Source organism: Rhinoraja longicauda, chromosome 17 (assembly GCF_053455715.1).
Source record: "Rhinoraja longicauda isolate Sanriku21f chromosome 17, sRhiLon1.1, whole genome shotgun sequence".
Classification (NCBI taxonomy): Eukaryota; Metazoa; Chordata; class Chondrichthyes; order Rajiformes; family Arhynchobatidae; genus Rhinoraja; species Rhinoraja longicauda.
In genome coordinates, this window is record NC_135969.1 from 21415729 (window position 1) to 21437655 (window position 21927).

Genomic DNA, 21927 nt, shown 5'->3' on the forward strand with positions numbered 1-21927 from the left:
CTCATAACTCCAAGGACTAGAGCACTGTGGTCATTCTGGGTCATACTGGGAGACCAAATCGCAACTTCTTCTTAACGGTCTTTACGTTTGCCAATCTCCTCAGGTCTTCATCTCCTTCAGATTCGTCCAACTCATCATCTGGTGAAATGAGAATCTGCGAACCACATTAAACAGTAAGAACAGAAAATTAGAAGCATGAAGCCCACATTAGTGGGGTCTTCAATCCAATCACTTCCAGAAGTGAATCACTACATATATATTCTAATATTCCTTTAGTAATTGGCATAGCAGAAGTTAGAAAATGAGAAGAGTATGTAACTTGTATGATATTGTAAAAGGGAGACATCACATCCAGACTGGCCAAGTCAAATGAGCAGTAATAGGATGAAGAATCAATTCAGGAAATGTAAATTAGTTTTTCTGTATCGATATACTGAGTAACCAAGCAGGCGAAAAGCTATTTTAGATCTTGGAGACACAAGAGATTACAGTTGCTGGAATCTTAAGCAAAAACAAAGTGCCGGAGGAACTTAGTGAGTCTGGCAGCATCTGAGAAGGGGAAGGGGCAAATTACATTTTGGATCGTGATCCTTCTTCAGAATGATGGAGTTGGGGTATTGGGAAGAAAGCTGCAAAAGAGTGGTGGGTTGGGGAAAAGCCTGACAAATGATAGGTAGATAGAAATAGGAGGAAGGGTGGTTGGCAGATGGTTGAAAATGGTAACAAAGGCTAAAAGTGAAATGGAGAAAAAGGGGTGTCAGATAAGGAGAGAAGAGGAGCGAATACTTCCCTCATATTTTGTCCCTCCCCATGGAAACTCTCTATCCTGTCCATCCACATGACTAAAGCCACTCAAACCTGGAACATCTACAAAGCCTTGACTTCTTTCCCAAAGTGGGCACTGTCAGATTGGGTTGTTTGACATGGCTTTGTACATGGGAAATCATGTCGCACAAATCTGATAGAATTCTTTGAAAAGGCAGGGCAGGGCAGTAAACAGTGTCTATATGGATGTTTGTAAGACCTTTGACAAGGTGCTGCATGGAAGGCCAGTCTGGAAGGTTGGTTTGCATAGAATCCAAGCTGAGCTAGCTAATTGGAATTACCATTGCCACGGAGGAAGGAATCAAAAGGTAGTTGTGGAGGGTGAGGCCTCCAATCTGAAAACTAACCCTCCACAACTGTCCTTTGACTCCTTTCCTCCATTGGTAATTGAAAGGTCCCTGACCTCATCAATCCTTGTAACAATTTTGGTGTCGCCTGCAAATTTAATAACCATGTTAACTACATTGTCATCCAAATTGTTAATAAATGTTACAAACAACAGTGGAGCCAGCACCGATCCCTGGGGTACTGTTGTTTGTTACATACATTTTGAATCACTTACCTCAGACTCAGACTCATCGTGTGATGCTGCTCTTCTGTATCTAACTTTGTTGCTACTTCTAGAATCATCCTCTCCACCTTCTTCTTCCAGTTTAGCTTTAGTTTTGCCTTTCCTCATTAGAAAATTATCCACCACCCAAAACATTAATGCCTATAAGTAATGGAAGGGAAAAGATAGATGACAGCACGAAGTACTGATGGACTCAGAAGTTTTCGACATAATTCAAATCATATCTACATCCTATCATGTTAAGTGTAACAGATATATCCAGGTTCCATGACAGACACTCATTGTTGGTCTGCAAGCTTGTCACATTTGATTTAAATAGTTACAAGCATTTTCCAGAAACTAGTGTTAAAATTACAAACGGCATGGATGGTTCGCCCAACTAAGCATCTAATTTCCTATGAACAAATTTACAAACCTTATATTTCAGAAATGACATTTAAAAAAAAAATCAGAGTGACCAAACCTTTATTTTCAAAAGCTTAATCTGGAATAGTTACTTACATTGACAAAAAAAGGGACAATCAGCATCACAATAGCCAGCTCCAACTGTGGGTTCTGGATTGGATTAAGTAGAGCCACCTGTAAACCATAGAAATTCATTTTAAATGCATACATGATAGAAAGCCTTTCCGCAAACAAACTTTCTCAATCCAGTCATCTTGCTGAGCAAAAATCAAATTGCTGGAGGAACTCAGTGGGTCAAGCAGCATTTGTGGTGGAGAGCAATTGCCGATGTCTTAGGTTGAGACCTTGCATCAGCACATTCATTTCCAGTAATTTTGTTGACCATTTTACTCTTAATCTCCTTTCAATAGTCCACGTAAACCTGAATGCATATTGCAACACTCGTACACAAAAACACCCCAAATCTCCAACTTTTATATTATGAACCATCTTCTCAAACACCTACTCTCACCCTCCACCAACATCAGTAAAATGATTTGCAGAACCACAAAGCGGAGTGTCAGCTTCGCCTGCTGTGTCACTTACCTCTGTGACGCCATAATGCTGCAACACAAAATTCTGCACTCTGGTATTTTTCCTTTTGCACTACCCGTGTACTACGCGTATGGCTTATTTGTACTAATGTATAGCATGATTTGACTTGATCGCACACAAACAAAGCTTTTCAACATGTCTTGGTGCACGTGACTGTAATAATCCAATATCAATATAACCGAAATAGCTAGCAATCGGAAGCTCCAGTAGGTATGAAGTTCAATCAGTATTCACCAACCTTACTCTCCCACCCACCGCAATATGCACATCTTTCTCACATTCCAGTCACCCTTCTTTTTCTCTTCTCTTTCTACTTATTTCCCACCCCTCCCTATTCCGAGTCCCCCCCTTTCCCCTTTCACCTATATCCTTCCTTCTGGCTTTACATTGCACCCCTTCCCTTTCCTTCCTTCCTCATATGACACCTTTTATCTCCATTTCACTTCAACCCTTTGTCACTTGCTCCGCCCATCTGACAATCACCCCGTATCACCTGCATCCTCCTATCACTTGCCAGGCATTGCCCCACTCCACCTCTCATTTTCAGCTTTTTTTTTGGAAGATGTTACTGCTTTTGGAGAGCTTTATTATGAAAGGCTGGATAGGTTGGGGCTATTTCCCTGGAGCTTAGGAGGCCGACTGGTGACATTAGAGGTTATAGAATCATGAGGGGTATAGATTAGGTGAATAGCCAGTTTTTTTCCCCCCCAGGGTAAGACAACCTAAAAATTGAGGGGATGGGTTTAAGATGATGTGGGTAAGATTTAAAAGGATCCTGGCGGGCAATTTTTTTTAAAGAGAGTAGTGTGTACATGGAACAAGCTGTGACTGGAAGTGGAAAAAAACGAGTACAATTACAATATTTAAAACACACAGACAGGTAGATGGATTGAAAGGGTTTGAAAGGATACGACTCAGATGCAAGCAAGTGGAAACTAACTAGGTTAGGCAACATGGATGAGTTGGACTGAAAGGGCTGTTTTTATGCCATATGGCTCAATTGCTCGGTTACATTGTTTCTTTTTTCATAGTTGTTGTCTGATTTGCTGTTTCTTTTCTAGCATGTTAAGATGTTTTTCAAATTTCCATTATTACACGGTACCTCTCTCCTACACCACAATACATTTCAGCTTCATTTTACCTATGGAATTGAGCAATTCAATTTAAAGATATTTTAGCAGACTTGGTAATCATAACTTCTAGTTTATAAATCTATCAACAATCTCTTCATTTTAACTACAACATTTGTTAATGACAACTTGTTAATTGACAACATTTGAAGAAAAAATAAATACAAATTATAGTTAGAACAAATGCTCTCTGGAGAGCCAGAGAGATACAAACCTTCCTCCACTGAGGTAAAAGCAGCACGATAATCACCACAGTCTTCTCCAACATCATAATCAATAAGTAAAGTGCGCACTGTCCAACCCAGGCACTGCATTCCAGTGGGTCTCCTGCAAAACAAGTTCAGTATATGGAATTATTACCATAGGCAGAAAGTTAACAACTGTTCCACGATTGGTGTGCAAAACTGACAATCAGACAGTGTATTTACACTCATTCTTTTAAAGATTTTTTCCCAGGAACTGCAATTCATATTTGAATATCATATTTGACTGGAGAAGCTCTCTCAAAAGTAAAGTTATTTATCTATATTTTAGACTGATTACTCCCAAACTTGCAGTAAGAACGCAGATATATTTCCAAGGCACCTCTGCTCCTGCACCTCTCATTCACCTTGTTCATGCTCTCCTGATCGTTCTCCCGCTAAACCCAATAAGCTTACCGATTCCCATGTCACAAGAGATAATGTTCAATGGTTCTACCTAGAAGACGACTTCCCACACTATCAACAACATGTCATCCACAAACTTACTGATCCTGCCTCCACATTCACATCCAAGTCATTTACATCTATGTTACAAACAACCAGGGTGCCTGCTCTGATCTTTGTGGAAAAACACAAGTTACAGGCATCCAACTGCGGAAACTATCAACCCCCGTCTCCTGTCGCCAAGCTAATTTTGGGTACAGTTTGCCAAATTACACCATCCATGTAGGGACTTGATAGCGGCTTTACTAGAGTTATACAGCATCGAACAAGGACATTTAGCCCAACTTGTCCATGCCTTCCTGAGCTCATTCAATTCCCTGCATTTATCCCTCTTAACCTTTACTGTATGTAAATCTGTCTAAATGTCTATTAAATGCTATAATTGTACCTGCCTCTACCACTTCTTCTGGGAGAACGTTCCATATATCCGTCACCAACAAAAATGTTGCTCCTCAGGTCTCCTGTAAATCGGTCCCTACTCCAACTTAATTATGTCCCTCATGATTTTGTAAACCTTTATAAGGTCACCCCTCAACCTCCTTCACTCCAGGGAAAAGAGTTCTAGCCTGTCCTGTCTCTCTTTTTAAGTCCTCCAGTTCAAGCAACATTCTTTGTGAATCTCTTCTGCACCCTCCCTAACTGAATCATATTCTTCCTTAGTATGGCGACAAGAACTGCACATTTATTCCAGTGGCAGTCTCACTAATGACCTATCCAGCTGTAACATGACGTCGAATATCTTGGACTCAGTGCCCCATCCAATGCAGGTGAGCATGCCATTTGCCTCTGTAGGGCACTTGCCATTTACTGTACAAGTCCTGGCCTGGTTCATCTTCCAGAAATATCTCACTTTGCACTTGTGTGAATTAAATTCCACCTGCTATTCCTTGGCACAATTTATTGGTTGATCTAGAACCTGTTGTAAACTTATAGATAACTCTCTTGCTGTTCACCACAACAATTTTGGCATCTTCCACCAACGTAGTAATCATGCCATCTATATTCTCATCCAAATTGTCATAATATATCTGACAAACAGCCCAGCATCATTCTCTCTGCAGCACATTGCTGGTCACAGGCCTCCAATATGGAAAGCAAACATCCACTGTCACCTTCTGACTCCTTCCACCAAGCCAATTTTGTATCCATCTGACTGGCTCACCCCGGATCAAATGTGATTCACCTTTCACATCAGCCTACTATGTGGGATCTTGTCATACAATTACAACATTTAAAAAACATTGGCATGTACATGGATAGGAATGGTTACAGGGTTATGGGCCAAACGTGGGCTAATACATGGGACTAGCTCACTGGTTGGCATGACGAGTTGAGCCTGTTTCTATGCTGTTTAACTCTGTGATATGCCAAAGATATCTCAAGTCCATGCAAATTACATACAGTGCCCTCCCCTCACTGATGCACCTTGTTGCTTCTTCAGTTCAGCTTTGGTCACACCTCTATCGGAAAAATTCCATTAATTCCATTAAGCTAGAAAAAGTGCAGAAAAGATTTGTGAGGTTTAAGGTGGGAGGGGAAAGATTTGATAGGAACTTGAGGGATTACCTTCTCATAGAGGGTGGTACATATAATGAATGAGTTGCCTGAGGAATTGGTTGAAGCAGGTACCAGAACGACATTTAAAAGACATTTAGACAGGTACATGGATAGAAAAGGTTCAGAGGGATATAAATGCAGCCAAATGGGACAAGCTTAGATGAGCATCTTGGTCGGCATGGACGACTTGGGCTGAATGGTGTGTTTTCATGGTGTGAGACTCTAGGACTGTTCCTTGTTGCAGCACTTGAACTTTAAAAAAACCATCACTTCTGTCTGTGGTTGTAACACGATAGTCTGTACTCTTATTTTCTGTTTTACGTCTCCTGTTGTACTCATGTATGGTATGATTGTATTTATGTATGGTATGATTTGTTTGAACAGCATACAAAAAAACTTTTTTCACTGTATCTTATTGCATGCAACAATAATAAAACAAAGCTCTCAAAATAGCTCAAATTATCCTAACCCAGTAAATTAATTGTAAACCTTTTTTGCACCTTTTCCAGTTTAATGTCATTCTTACTAGAGTAAGACGACCAGAACTGTAGATAGTACTCCATATGTTGCCTTACCAATGTATTGAACTGCTGTAATATGATGTCCCAACTCCTGTGATCAATACCCTAACTGATGACACCACTATCTATCTATGTCTCCACTTACAAGGAATTATGGGCCTGAAGCTGCTGTGTTCTGAAACTCTTCCAAGGGGCCTACTATCAAGTGTGTAAGTCCTGCCCACTTTTATCAAAATGCAACACCTCGCACTTCATATCATATCATATCATATATATACAGCCAGAAACAGGCCTTTTCGGCCCTCCAAGTCCGTGCCGCCCAGCGATCCCCGTACATTAACACTATCCTACACCCACTAGGGACAATTTTTTACATTTTACCCAGCCAATTAACCTACATACCTGTACGTCTTTGGAGTGTGGGAGGAAACCGAAGATCTCGGAGAAAACCCACGCAGGTCACGGGGAGAACGTACAAACTCCTTACAGTGCAGCACCCGTACTCAGGATCGAACCTGAGTCTCCGGCGCTGCATTCGCTGTAAAGCAGCAACTCTACCGCTGCGCTACCGTGCCGCCCTATCGGAATTAAACTGCACCTGCTATTCCTGGGCCCTAATGGATCAAGATCTTATTTTAATCTTAGATAATCTTCTTCACTATTACCATCAAATTTAGTATTATCAACAAATTTACTAACTGGGCCACCTACACGCTCATCCAAATTGTTAATACAAATTATAAATAACGGTGAACCGAGGGACAGCACTGGTCACAGGCTTTCCATCTGAAAATCAACCTCCTACCACCATCCTCTATCTCCTACCTACAAGTTGATTTTGTATGCAATTGGTAGCTTGCCTTGGTTTCCATGTGATCTAATCTCACGGCCAGCCTACCATGCAGCACCTATATTGGATGGTGGGACACGTGTGAGGAACTGATTAGCCAACTCATGCTTCTATTTTCTTAGTGTTAGAACTGCAGATGCTGGTTAGACACCGAAGATAGCCACCGAAGTGGGACAGGCAGCATCTCTGGAGGGATTGAATGGGTGACGTTTCGGGTCTGATGAAGGGGCTCGACCCGAAAAGTCACCCATTCCTTCTGTCCAGTGATGCTGCCTGCCCTGCTGAGTTTCTCCAGCAGTTTGTGTCCATCTCCTATTTTCTTAACTTGTTCCTTCTTCCGAGAAACACCACAAAAATAAGCAAAAAAACTCCTTGTATTGTAAACCTATTGCGAGAACACACTTCTATTGGAATTGCCGCCTACTAAAGGAAACAAGGGGATGGTAACATGCCTGACAATATTATATTCACTATAATTCAAAACAAAATGGTTTGAGACATCACAGACACCCGAAGGTCCATTTAAATACAAGTGTCGTTCACACATAGATTTACACAGGTCAAAGTTCCCGGAAAATTTGGCTCATCTACAACTTGGATATACTTTGTTATTATGTGTGTTAAATGTAAACAAGCTATCCCATTAGTCAGCTATTTTCCAGCAACATCTCCACTGAATTCAATACAGCTGACATTTATCACCATATATGGTGACAACAGGAACTTTAGCACATCCCTTTAATCTTGCACATTCTGTACACGACTGACAAAGACAGAGAAAATCCACCCCTTGACTTTGCTGCCTGCTGTAATATCCCCACTTGGCTCATACAACAGTGCAATATTCTTGGTGCATAATGCGGTATCCTTGTATCTGCCTGGCTAGTTTTGCACAATAATATTATCTGCTCATACATAGGATACAATGGAAAGGGCAAATTGGATCTAAAACTGGCTCACTGCCAGGTAGTCAAAGGCAGAGGTTAATGGATCCTTTAGTGACTGAAAGGCTGTTTCAATTAGGATTCCACAAGGATCACTACTTGTTTCCTTCATTTTCAGATGTGAGGTGAGGTTAGATAAATGTGAGGTTATCCACTTTGGTGGTAAGAACAGGAAGGCAGATTATTATCTGAATGGTGTCAAGTTAGGAAAAGGGAAGTACAAAGAGATCTGGGTGTCCTTGTTCATCAGTCACTGAAAGTAAGCATGCAGGTACAGCAGGCAGTGAAGAAAGCCAATGGCATGTTGGCCTTCATGACAAGATGAGTTGAGTATAGGAGCAAAGAGTTCCTTCCGCAGGGCCCTAATGAGACCACACCTGGGGTACTGTGTACAGTTTTGGTCTCCAAATTTGAGGAAGGACATTCTTGCTATTGATGGAGTGCAGCGTAGGTTCACTAGCTTAATTCCCGGAATGACGGGACTGTCGTATGTTGAAAGACTGGAGCGACTGGGCTTGTATACACTGGAATTTAGAAGGATGAGAGGGGATCTTATTGAAACATATAAGATTATTAAGGGATTGGACACGCTAGAGGCAGGAAACATGTTCCCACTGTTGGGGGAGTCCAGAACCAGGGGCCACAGTTTAAGAATAAGGGGTAGGCCATTTAGAACAGAGATAAGGAAAACCTTTTTCACTCAGAGAGTTGTAAATCTGTGGAATTCTCTGCCTCAGAAGGCAGTGGAGGCCGATTATCTGGATGCTTTCAAAAGATAGATAGAGCTCTTAATGATAGCGAAGTCAGGGGGTATGGGGAGTGGGCAGGAACGGGGTACTGATTGTGGATGTTCAGATGTAATCACATTGAATGGTGGTGCTGGCTCAAAGGGCCGAATGGCCTACTCCTGCACCTATTGTCTATTGTCAGAGATGTACATTAATGATTCAGACCTAAATGTAAGGGGCATAATAAAGTATCAAAATTATGCAAACATTGGTTTCGTGTTCTGCAGTCTGGCAGAAAGCATTAGACTATTGAAGGTATAACGCAAGACATGGGTGGAAATTGCAGCGTGGGGGAACGCAGGGGAACACAGGGATCATTGAAAGTGCATCTTTTACAATAGAAAATCAACAAGATGGTCAATTTGGATCTCTCATTTATTAGACTTGATATTGGTTTATTTTTGTCACATTCTGAGTGAAATACAATGAAAGGCCTTTGTCTTTCATGCTATCCAGGTGGATCGTATCATTGCAACCAATTCCGAGTACAGCAGGGAACGCAAAAAGAAAAAGAAAACAGTACAGAATACCGCGTAACAGCTACAAGGAAAGGGCAGATAAAACAAATACAAGAGCTTCAACGAGCAAGATTGGGAGATCAGAATTACATCCCTAGGCTATGAGGGAACCGATCAAGAGTCTGATAACAGCGGGGAAGTAGCTATTTTTGAATCTGGTGATATCTGCCTACAAACGTCTGCTTGACAGCAGAGAAGAGAGAAGAGAGGATGACCAGGGTATAAGCGGTTCTTTTCCTGAGAGTGGTGGGTGCCTGGAACATGCTGACAGGGGTGGTGGTGGAGGCAGATAAGATAGTGGCATTTAGGAGGTTTAAGATAGGGAATGGAGGGAAATGGAGACCAATTGCCAAACCAAGCTGTAATGCATCCAGATAGGATGCTTTCTCGGGTGCATGTAGAAATTGGCACGAGTCATTGCCAAAATTCCTCAGTTTTGACAGCTAAAATAAGAGCTGGGAGAATGAGCACTTCAGAGAAGTCAACAATTTAAGATAGCTAGTCTTTCTAATCTGTACTATTAGCAAGGGTGGCACGGTGGTACAGTGGTAGAGTTGCTGCCTTACAGAGACCCCGGTTCAATCCTGACCACAGGGGTTGTCTGTACGGAGTTTGAACCGTTCTCCCATGACCTGTGTGGATATTTTTCCGGGAGCTCTCACACTCCAAAGGTATCCAGGTTTGTAGGTTAATTGGCGTGGCAAAAATTGTAAATTCTGTAAATTGTCCCTAGTGAATTAATACTGACTAGCTAATTAATTTATTGCATCATATGGGAGGCGCATTCCCAATCTCGTTGTACCCCTGTACAATGACAACAAAGATATATTGTATTGTATTGTATGATAGTGATAGTGTGCTGGGATTGCTGGTTGGTGTGGACACGGTGGGTCGAACTAAAACTAAAACACGCTAAAACTAAAAAAACTAAAACTAAAACTCACTTTTTCTCTTTCCCTTTCCCTTTCCCTGGACAGTGTCTGACCTGCTATACTAATAGTAATAACAAACAGAAACTTTAGGAAACACTCAGCAGGTCAGGTAGCATCTGTGGGAGAAGAGAAAGTTAACAATTCAGATCAAACACACAGAACTAGGAAAGTAACAAGCTCCAAGAGGTGCAATTATCCTCTCAGATCCTGTCAAACCTGCCAGGATTCTATGTTTTAATCATTACCTCTAGTTCTTCTGAACTCCAGTGAAACAAGCCAAGTCTGTTCAAATGTTTCTCGTAAGATAACTCACACTTTCCAGATATCATTTTGGTAAATCTCTGAATTGCTACTAATGCCTTCACATTCTTCACTGAGAAGAAACATTGCTGCACACTCTAGATGCTGTTTCACTCATATCCTATGTAATTGACACATAATGTCCCCACTTTTGTAATCAATTCCCCAAGTAGTAAATAAAAAAATGTATTTTGGAGCTTTCCTAATTATGTTACATTAATCATTTGCCTTTTGTGAATAATACAGTAAATACGGGCAAAAAAATGGCAGTCACAGTTTTCTGGGCAATTGTAAGGCGTTGCACTTTGGGAGCTGTATAAAATCATGAGGGGCACAGGTAGAGTGAACACGACAGTCTTTTTTCTCAGGGATGGGAAACTGGTACTGGAGGGGGTAGGTTTACCGTGAGAGGAGAAAAGATTCAATAAGAATCTGAGGAGCAGCTTTCTAATACAGAGGGTGATGGGTGTAAGGAACACTGCCAGAGGAAGTAGCTGAGGTAGGTACAATTACAACATTTAAAAGACATTTGGATAAGTACATGAATAGGAAAGATTTAGAGGGATAAGGGTCAAATATAACTAGATTAGATGGGCATGTTGGACACCGTGGATGAATTGGCCTATTTCTGTGCCAAATGACTCAATTCAAGGAAGCATCCTGCCAAATCTCTTCTGTACTATCGCCAGTCTAATCATCTACTTCTTATAGTATGATCACGCGCTTCCTATAATGTTGGAAAGGTCATTGATCTGAAACATTAAATAAAAACAAATAAACTGGGGGAAAAAAAGCAAGTCAAGCAGAGTTCTGCCACAGGGATTATGACGTGAAATCTTACCTCCACTTCTTTTTCCACAAATTCTGCCTGACCTGTTGAGTGTTTTCAGTATTTTCCATTTTAATTTGAAAACTGCACAGTTGGAGCACTACGTATAGTTCCCATCACCACTTTCAAGAAAGAGATGATTAGACTGGACTGGGTGCAGAGGAGATAAATGATGTTACCAGGTCTTTTCTCTGAAGCCTCGGAGGTTGAGGGGATTCCTGACAGAAGTACATAAAATTATGAGAGGCATAGATAGGGTAGACAGTCAAAACCCTTTTCCAAGGGTGGAAATGTCAAATACTCGAGGGCATAGATTTAAGGTCAGAGGGGGAAAGTTTAAAGAAGATGTGCAAGGCAAGTTTTTTTTTTACACACAGGGAGCAGGGGATGCCACAGATGGTGGTGGTGGTGGAAGCAGATATGCTAGTGGTGTTTAAGAGGCACGTGAATATGTAAGTAATGGAGGGATGTGAATCTCACGCAGGCAAAGGAGAGTAGTTTAGCTTGGCATCACGTTCTGTACAGACATTGTGGGCCAAAGGGCCTGCTGCTCTACTGCACTGTTCTCAGTTCAATGTCTGGAATATCGTAGCTATGGGGATACATTGTATGAGCTTGTTTTCTTTGGAAGATGGCACGGAAGGGAGACTTCAATTAGGTGTATACAATGATCAAGTATCTAGAGAGTATAACAGAAATAACCTAATTCCCCTTGGCATGTCAATGTTAGGGAAGCTATTGGAAAGGACTCTTGGTGATACGATTTACATGCATTTGGAAAAGAATAGGCTAATTAGGGGCAGTCAGCGTGGGTATCCTGCGACAGGCCAAATTTTACGAACTTGATTGGGTTTTTGAGTAGGTAGCAAAAGTGATTGCTGAGGGCATAGCCATGGATGTTGTCCTCATGGATTTTATTAAGGCAATTGTTAAAGTCCCTTGTGGTAGGCTGATCCAGGACATCAAGATGCACAGCATCCATGCTGACTTGATAATTTGGGTTCAGAGCTGGCTTATTCATAGCCAGGTGGCGAAGGATGTTATTCTGGACGGAGGTCTGGGACCACTGTTATTTGTGATATATATGCTACTTTATAAGACAGCTTAGGCCACATATGGGACACTAAGTGCTTTCTACTCATCCCATTACGGGAAAGCTTTTGAGGGGGTGCAGATGAGGCTTTACCAGAATGGTTAATGGGTATCAGCTGTAAGGGGAGGTTTGTCAAACTTGGGATTGTTTTCTCTGGAACGTTGGAGGCTGAAAGGAGACCTGATAGAATTATATAAAATTAAGAGAGACATAGATAGGGTAAACAGTCAAAACCTTTTTCCCCAGAACAGAAATATCAAAATCTAGAGGGCATAGTTTTCGGGTCAGAGGGAAACTTTTTGTTTTACACTAAAGGTGGTAGGTACCTAGACGTCCTGCACCTAGAAGTTTGACAGATCGCAAAACTAAAAAAAATCAAGATCCCTGACAAAGACTTGCCGATTATTTCCAGCGTCCAAAACTTCAGCAATTTATTATGCACAAAGCACTTGCATTTTATGGGATGGTTTACCTACAACAAAGAGTCTTTCATTGTATTTCACATACAAATATGCATCTATTTCCCCCCACCCTCATTGGTTTAGAACAATAAAAAGTTGGAGAAGAAAATTAAAAAAAAATTGATTTACATTACCATACTCTCCAAAACGAAGAGAATCCCAATGTTGGCATTCAACTAGGACACCTACTGTTCGCACTCCAGCATAGATCAGGAGCATACCAAGAGTGGCATCCAGAAGAAAATTAATTAGATACCTAAAGCAAAAAAACAAAAACATTACTCACTCGATGCAATGTGATTAAATATCATCATAAGCAATTTTTAAGAACATAATTAATGTTGGGACCTGGGACAGTACGGTTTTGCATGTGGGAGATTGTGTCTCATGAATCTGATTGTGTTTTTTGAAGAAGTAACTTAAAAGGTTAATGAGGGCAAAGCCATAGGTTCCAGATGGTCGGCTCCTCTGGAAGGTTAGATCACATCGGATCCGGGGAGAGCTAGCCGACTGGATAGAGAATTGGCTTCATGGAAGGATACAAAGGATGATGGTGGAAGGTTGTTTTTCAGATTGGAGGCCTGTGACTAGTTGCATGCCTCAGGATAGGTGCTGGACCAGTTGCTGTTTGTGGTTTATATCAAGGCATGATTGGTAAGAGTGCAGATGACACAAAAATGCATAGCCTTGTACATAGCAAAAATGGTTATCAAAAATTGCAGCAGAATCTTGATCAGATGGACAGGTGGGTTGCGGAATGGTTAATGGACTTTAATATAGACAAGTGCGAGGTGTTGCATTTTAGGAAGACAAAACAAGACAGTATCTTCACAGTGCACTGGGGAGTATTGTAGAGCAGAGGGATCTAGGAGTGCAGGTACATAGCACCTTGAATGTGGCGTCATAGTTAGATTGGGTGGTCAAGAAGGCTTTTGGCACATAGACCACCAGTCAAAGTATTGATAATAGAAATTAAGAGGTCATGTTACAATTGTACAAGACATTGGTGTGGCCACATTTGGAGTATTGTGTTCTGTTTTTGTCGCCTTTTATAGGAAAGATGTTGTTACATTGAAAAGAGTGCCAAGAAGTAGAGCCCTTAGGTTTAAAAAGATTAGGGATAGATTTAATAGGAACCTGAAAGACAACATTTTCAAGCAGTGAGTGGGTGGGTGAGTGGAATGAGCTACCAGAAGAAGTGTTTGAGTCAGGTTCTATCACATAATGCTGTGAGACTAATCTCCTCTGCCTGCATGTGATTAATATCTCTCCATTATCTGCAGATTTGTATTACCTATCTTAAATGCCACTATTGTATCTACTTGTACCACCACCTCTATCAGCATGACCCAGGCACTAACCATTCACTAACCAGTAAAAGAAACTTCACCTGAAAATCTGAAAAAGTTAAAGCCAATTCCTCTAGTCTTTGTCAATTGACAATAGGTGCAGGAGTAGGCTATTCGGCCCTTCGAGCCAGCACCACCATTCAATGTGATCATGGCTGATCATTCTCAATCAGTACCCCGTTCCTGCCTTCTCCCCATACCCCCTGACTCCGCTATCATTAAGAGCTCTATCTAGCTCTCTCTTGAATGCATTCAGAGAATTGGCCTCCACTGCCTTCTGAGGCAGAGAATTCCACAGATTTACAACTCTCTGACTGAAAATGTTTTTCTTCATCTCCGTTCTAAATGGCCTACCCCTTATTCTTAAACTGTGGCCCCTGGTTTTGGACTCCCCCAACATTGGGAACATGTTTCCTGCCTCTAACATGTCCAACCCCTTAATAATCTTATATGTTTCGATAAGATCCCCTCCCATCCTTCTAAATTCCAGTGTATACAAGCCGAGCCGCTCCAGTCTTTCAACATATGACAGTCCCGCCATTCTGGGAATTAACCTAGTATTAACCAGACATTTTCACTCTGGGAGAAAGGTGCTGTCTACCCCATTTCTCTGCCTCTCATCATTTTTCTACTTCTATCAGGTCTTCCCTCAGCCTCCGACACTCCAGAGTAAACAATCCAAATGTGTCCAACTCTGTCCTTATACCTAATACCATCTAATTCAGGCAGCAACCAGAACTGCATACAACACTCCACATACGGCCTAACCAGAGTTTTATAAAGCTGCAATGGAATTGAGATAACAATATGGTGAAGCATGATAGTGTGGAATGGGCAACTCCTGCCCTTCATTTGCATGTCTGCATGACAGGTTCTGAAGTGACAATTTCAGCACCGCAGCTGGGATATTATCTGGTCTCAGAGTCTTTGTATCTGGTGTTCGCAACCATTTTTTCGTATCACATGGACTATACAGAATTGATTTAAGACCTCATTTGTAATAGTTGGGATCCCAGGAGGACGCCGAGCAGAACAATTCACTCAGTTACTCTGGTCGGCATTCACTGCGAACACTTCACCCCGTTTGACAATCTAGTGCAGTGTTTCGCCATCAATGCTGAAGGCAGACATTCTGGGAGCCTCCTCTCCTCATTACGTTTTTAATTGTTTACCATCATTCACTGCAAAGCTTTGAACCTATCCATTGGTTGCAGAATCACTCAGAACTATCTGTAGCATGATGTGAACCTTTCATTTGTTCTGCAAAGGCAGAATCTTACATTTTACAAATGTAAGTTAACTGCCACAGGAGACTCCACACAACAGATCCTATGAGCACATTTCAAAATTATTGAACGTGCAAATGAAATGCTTTTGAAAAAGAGCAACATTGAACATGTATGTGTTGTTTCACATGAAAATCCTGCCACTCACAATGAACATGGGTCCTCTTCAGTCAGGTCGGACAAGTAGACGTTGGCAAAGTGGATAAACAGCATGCCAATAGCCTGCTTTGAGGTATCTAAAAACCTGCAAAAGCAATGCTCATCTATTAGAGAAGATTTGATTTAAGTTTAGAAAATAGGCAGTTAAGATGAATAATAGTTTAAAACACTAAAATCTCAAGATCTGAATACAGTGTGAACAGCTACCATGACCTCAGCCATGCGATCAGCCGCTCTAGACATCCACAGCGTTGGGAGATGGCAGGGAATGGGCAAGACAACTGAAACAGATACACTGAAACAAAGTGCCATGTTGGGGACGAGGATCTGATGAGGGCTGAATGAATTGACCAAATGGCATCAGCATGCCCACGCTAACAACCTCTGCAGACATACATAGTGGGGGACGTTTCAGGTTGAGACCCTTCTTCAGACTGATGTCAGGGGAGGGGGCAGGCCAAAAATCTACATCGGAGAGACCAAGCACAGGCTCGGCTATTGTTTCTCTGAACACCTCCGCTCAGTCCGTCTTAACCTACCTGATCTCCCGGTGGCTCAGCACTTTAACTCCCCCTCCCATTCCCAATCTGACCTGGGCCTCCTCCATTGTCAGAGAGAGGCCCAGCATAAATTGAAGGAACAGCACCTCATATTTCACTTGGGTAGTTTATACCCCAGTGGTGTGAACATTGACTTCTCTAACTTCAGATAGTCTCTGGTTTCCCTCTCTACCCCCTCCCCTTCCCAGTTCTCCCACCAGTCTTATTGTCTCTGACTACATCCTATCTTTGTCCCGCCCCCTCCCGACATCAGTCTGAAGAAGGGTCTCAACCCGAAACGTCACGCATTCCTTCTCTACAGAGATGCTGCCTGACCCGCTGAGTTACTCCAGTATTTTGTGTCTACCTTCAATTTAAACCAGCATCTGCAGTTATTTTTCCTACAAACATATATAATGATGGGAAGTGGGGGATGGAGGGAATTGAAGGAAGTGGCACTTGGACTACAGACAGAAGGGGTGGGGGAAATGGCCTTTGTTGGCTGGCTGGCAATGATAAATTGGGTGGGGATTCCATGAATGATGAGGGAGGGACAACAAAAAAAGATTCAGTTGCTGTTTCTACCATGTCCTTTAACCATACTCTCTTATTGGCTGGCACATTAGGGCAGATTCTTTGCAGCTCCGAGATTATCAGTCATCTGCACTCGGGGTGATGCTGTTCATTCCAGCTTCGTCCAGGGTCAGAAGCCAGCAGAAGTGGGATAATAGAGACCCTCTCTTGATGCACATGGCTGGCTATAGTGACAACATCAAGCTCACCACACTCTCCAACTCCTCAGCTTGTTGGCTATCAAACCTGACTGTGCCTTGATCACTCAGTGCTCAATTGGCATATCTGGAAAATCATGCTGAGACCATCTTCCCATGTTATGAATTTTTATTTTTAGTAGTTCTGGACACTTATTCAGTGAATGGAAACTTACAATAATAAACACCAAATGCCACTCGCAACACCCCTTTATAACCTAATAGCGAGCCACACAATTGCCGAGGCAGAGCCCCTACAGCTCAGCTTTACAACTACTCAATACTTGCCATATCTTCCACGGTCGCCTCTCGTACTTTGGTTCTCGAAAACGTTTCACTGCAAAAAGCAGACAAAAATAAACCTCAACTGTTTATAAATGTTTTCCTTCAAGGCAGAAAACTTAGGTACTTTTTGATAAGTTATGATCAATGAGGCAATATCTACTAATGTAATCTACATGGATTTTAATAAATTGCATGGAAAACTAATCAGAAAACTAAAATTCCGGAGGGCTACGGGAAATTCAATAGTGCCAAAATGGAAATGGTTAACAGCTTCAAGATCCTTGGCGTTAATAATACCAACGATCTGATGTAGACCAACTAAATTGATGCAATAGCCCAAAGGACACACCAACACCTCTACTTCCTTAGGAGAATGTGGAAATTCCAAAGTCTCCAACAAACATCTACAGAAAGCATACTGCTGGGTTTTATTAAAGCTTGCTCTGCCCAAGACTGCAATAAATTGCAGAGCTGTAGATGCAGGCCAGTCCATCACACAGACCAGAGTTTCCATCATTGACTCCATCTACACTTTACCGTCTAGGTCCTACCCATGTTAGACTTCCCAAAATGCAACACCTCACATTTCCATGTATTAAATTCCATCAACCATTCCTCAGCCCACCTGCCCACCGATCAAGATCCTGCTGCAATTTTTGACAACCATCTTCATTATCTACAATACCACCCACTCTTGTGTCATCTGCAAGTTTGCTAATCATGCCATGTACGTTCTCATCCAAATCATTGATAGAGATGACAAAACAGCACTTTGCTGTTATAACATCAGTTATACCTAATATGACTGATAATTTAACGTATTATTGTTAACTATATTTATTTGTTGTGTTAGTCACAGTACGGAAACAGGCCCTTCAGCTCAATTTGTCCATGCCGATCAAGATGCCCCATCTATGTTCGTCTCATTTGCCTGGGCTTGGCACATAAATCTCTAAACCTTTCTGATCTGTGTACCATGTGTTGATGTGTTCATGTGCCTATAAAGTAAAAGAATCATAATTGTGGTGCCAGTGCACACAGCAATTAAAAACTCTTGATTCTTGAAGTCCTTTCTAATAGATTCAGTAAAAGGTTCTACACTGTACACGAACAAAGCAGGGGGAGTGGGCAACTCTGCCTAACTCCAAACTTGATGATGACGCTATCTATTTTGAACCATTGCTCAGCACAGTCAATGTTTGTGTGGAGCAGTTGAACCCAATTCCCTATTCCCTCCCCAAAGGGAGCACATCCACCATGCAAACGTCAGATATTCTGTGTAATAGTATGCGCCCATCATCTGTCCTGAATGTACACAAGGACAATGTTCTTGTATACAAGGACAAGACTGGGCAATGTTTAAGGACTCAGCAATGGACCTGAATGAATACTCCACAATTGTTTATAAGGAAATGTGTGGAGGAGTGTGTTCCTACTAAAGCCATCCGTGTTTCTCAACCAGAAGCCTTGGATGAAGCAGGAGATCCTCATTCTTCTGTGGACCAGATCCCGGGCATTCAATTCTGGCGAGGCAGAGGTATACAATATGACCTTGATAAGGTCTTTGAAAAGGCTAAAAGGGACTTTCGCTCTAAGCTGGAGGATGAGGCCGATATTTGGCAACTGTGGCAGGACTTCAATGCCACCACTTCCTACAAGGCGAAATCAGGGGGCAGCAAGCGCCAGCAAAGCATCACCCCCCCGATGAGCTCAATACATTCTACGCGCGCTTTGATGCGGAGAACACTGATGTGCCTTTCTGGGCCCCAAAGTTCCCGATGGTATTACAATCTCTGTCAGAGGCTGACGACAGAAGATCCTTCTGGGGGTGAACATTCAAAAAGCATCCAGACCTGATGGTATTCCTGGTGACGTTCTTAAAACCTGTGCAGACCAACTGGCTGGAGATTTTACAGACATCTTCTATCTCTCATTGCTGAGGTTCCCAACTGCTTTAAGAAGGCATCAATAATACCAGTGGCCAAGAAGAGTAAGGTGACATGCCTATCAACAGGTGGTATTAATGTCCGTGGTGATGAAGTGCCTTGAGAGGTTGGTTATGGCACATATCAACTCCGACTTCAACAAGAACCTCAATCCATTACATTTTGACTACTGCCACAACAGGTCAACGGAGGATGTGATCTCACTGGCTCTCCACTCCGCGCTGGACAACTTAGACAATAGACTACAGCTCAGTGTTCAATATTATTATCCATTCCAAGCTAGTTATCAAGCTCACGGAACTGGGTCTTTGCGTATCCCTCTGAAACTGAATCCTCGACTTCCTCATCAACAGACCACAGTGTTCGAATTGGCAGCAACAATTCTTCCACAATAACCGTCAGTACATGAGCACCTCAAGGCTGTGTGATCAGCCCCCTGCCCTATTCACTCTTTTCTCACGTAGCCGGGCACAGTGCAAACTCCATCTTTAAGTTCGCCAACGACACCACCGTTGTTAGACGAATTAGACTGTGATGAGTCAGAGTGTAGAAGTGTGAATGACCAAATGGTGCCAGCACAACAACCTGGCTCTCAATGTCAGTAAGACGGAGGAACTGATTGTGGACTTTGGAAGAGGAAGGATGAGGACCTACAAACCTGTCAGTATTGATGGGACAATGGTGGAGAGAGTCAAAAGCTTCAAATTCCTGGGTGTCTGAAGATCTTTCCTGGACTCAACACACTGATGCAATTATAAAGGAAGCTCATCTACACCTCTACTTCCCGAGATGATTGTGGAGATTTGGTGTGTCAGAGAGGATGGGAATGGGCTTGTCAGGGATCATGTAATCCAGTCAACAGAGAGATGGGTCTCCAATTCCTAATATCCTCCTTCTCCCTCTTCTGCTTGCAGAGGAGGATAATGTTACCCTTATTTGGATCTTCAGATGTCCACTGTGGTTCTAATCATTGTGTGACCTTATTAGTCCATCGAAGCTTCATCACATCATATACGATTAAAATCAGTATAATTTTGTGGTCTACTACGTTGGTTCTCATAATGAACACCCCTATTGATTTTCGTGTAATCTGCAAATGTACTAGCCTACCGTAATTTACTGATCGCATTCATCCCAAACATTACAGTCCATAACAAACAATAACCGACCTGTTCACAAAGCAACCCTCTGTATCCTTTTGCCAATTCTGGATCCAATTTGCCAACTTTCGTTTGACAGCTATGCCTTTAGTGCCTTGTTTAATTTCACTGGCGAGAGCTCAGTGTGTGAAACCAAGTTAATATTTATCCTCCGGCGTTTTCACGGGCCCAGCTGTGTTTAACCTGGGAGCGGACCCCACGCCCAGGCGGAGGCCGGAGGCCGAGTCCCGGGTCCCGAGTCCCCCGGTTCCTGGGCCCCCGGACCCCAGTCCCCGATTCCCCGTTCCCTCACTCACGCATTAGCAGGCTGAAGGCCACCACTCCGAGTAAGCCTTGGATGAACATGCCGAAGTTGCCCATCAGGGCGCCATTCTCACAGCCGCGGGGACCGCCAGCGGTGCCAAGCGGGACACTCAGGTTGGAGGTGACCAGGGAGCCGTGCAATGGCCGCTCGGCGACGGCGACGGCGACAGCGCCGGGCTCCAGCTGACTGACGGCCATGGCCTACCCTGGGCCGCTGTCCCGACCGCGGCCTCGGCAACCGAAGCCGCGCTGCGTGCCGGCTGCACTGTGGGTAATGTAGTCAGGTGGGGGCATCATGGGGATTGTAGTTTTTGACGCGCAGAGGATGGGCACAAAATGCTGGAGTAACTCAGCATCTCTGGAGCGAAGGAATGGGTGACGTTTCGGATCGAGACCCTTCTTCAGGCTGAGAGTCAGGGGAGAGGGAGGCACGTAGATAGGGAACGTCAAGGTGTGAAAACGAGACATCAAAGAGGATGCGCAGGGGAAGAGAAAAAGACATTCTGGCCTTCCATCACAGTGAGGAGTTGACTGGAGGAGACTCACTGCGATGGATGTTTCTTTTGTTTGGTGTTGGTTTATGATTGTATAATAATAATAATGCATTACATTTATATAGCGCTTTTCAAACACTCAAAGACGCTTTACAGGGATTTCTAGAACATAGAGAAGTGAATAAATAGATAAATAAGTAAACAAACAGAAAAAGGAGACAGAAGGTGGGGTGACCTTCAGTGGTTGAAGGCAGTGCTGAACAGGTGAGACTTCAGTGATGTTTTGAATGTGGTGAGTGAGGAGGAGTCTCTGACGGTTTGGGGTAGTGAGTTCCATCGGGTGGGAGCAGCGATGGAGAAAGCCCTGTCCCCCCAGGATCTGAGTTTGGTCCGGATGGGGGGGGGGGGGGGACAGGAGATTGGCAGCAGCAGAGCTGAGGGTGCAGGTGGGAGTGTGCCTGTGGAGGAGGTCAGTCAGGTAGGATGGGGCCAGGTTATGGAGGGCTTTGTAGGTCATGAGGAGGATTTTGTACTGGATTCTCTGGGGGATGGGGAGCCAGTGGAGTTTGTAAAGGACGGGGGTGATATGGTCACGGATCGGGGAGTGGGTG

At 42.9% G+C, this 21927-nt stretch overlaps 1 protein-coding gene across 1 annotated transcript; it reads right to left on the reverse strand.

Moving 5' to 3' along the window:
• Positions 1 to 10: 10 nt before the first annotated feature.
• On the reverse strand, positions 11 to 21055 carry stimate (STIM activating enhance). The gene is made up of 8 exons (XM_078414310.1): positions 20816 to 21055; positions 17417 to 17465; positions 15809 to 15904; positions 13160 to 13281; positions 3740 to 3852; positions 1898 to 1975; positions 1388 to 1537; positions 11 to 154 (listed from the first exon to the last, which is right to left on the reverse strand). Exons 1-8 carry the CDS (start codon positions 21018 to 21020, stop codon positions 41 to 43), a joined length of 927 nt encoding a protein of 308 aa, XP_078270436.1. The 5' UTR covers positions 21021 to 21055; the 3' UTR covers positions 11 to 40.
• Between the last annotated feature and the right edge of the window lie 872 nt (positions 21056 to 21927).

Coding starts and splice junctions, on each gene's coding strand:
- stimate (XM_078414310.1), bottom strand. CDS start 21,020: ATGGCCGTCAGTCAGCTGGAGCCCGGCGCTGTCGCCGTCGCCGTCGCC. Junction 3,853..13,159: donor TCTTCGTTTTGGAGAGTATG/GTAATGTAAATC, acceptor CTTGTTTTGCAG/GAGACCCACTGGAATGCAGT. Junction 1,976..3,739: donor TTTTACCTCAGTGGAGGAAG/GTTTGTATCTCT, acceptor TATGGTTTACAG/GTGGCTCTACTTAATCCAAT.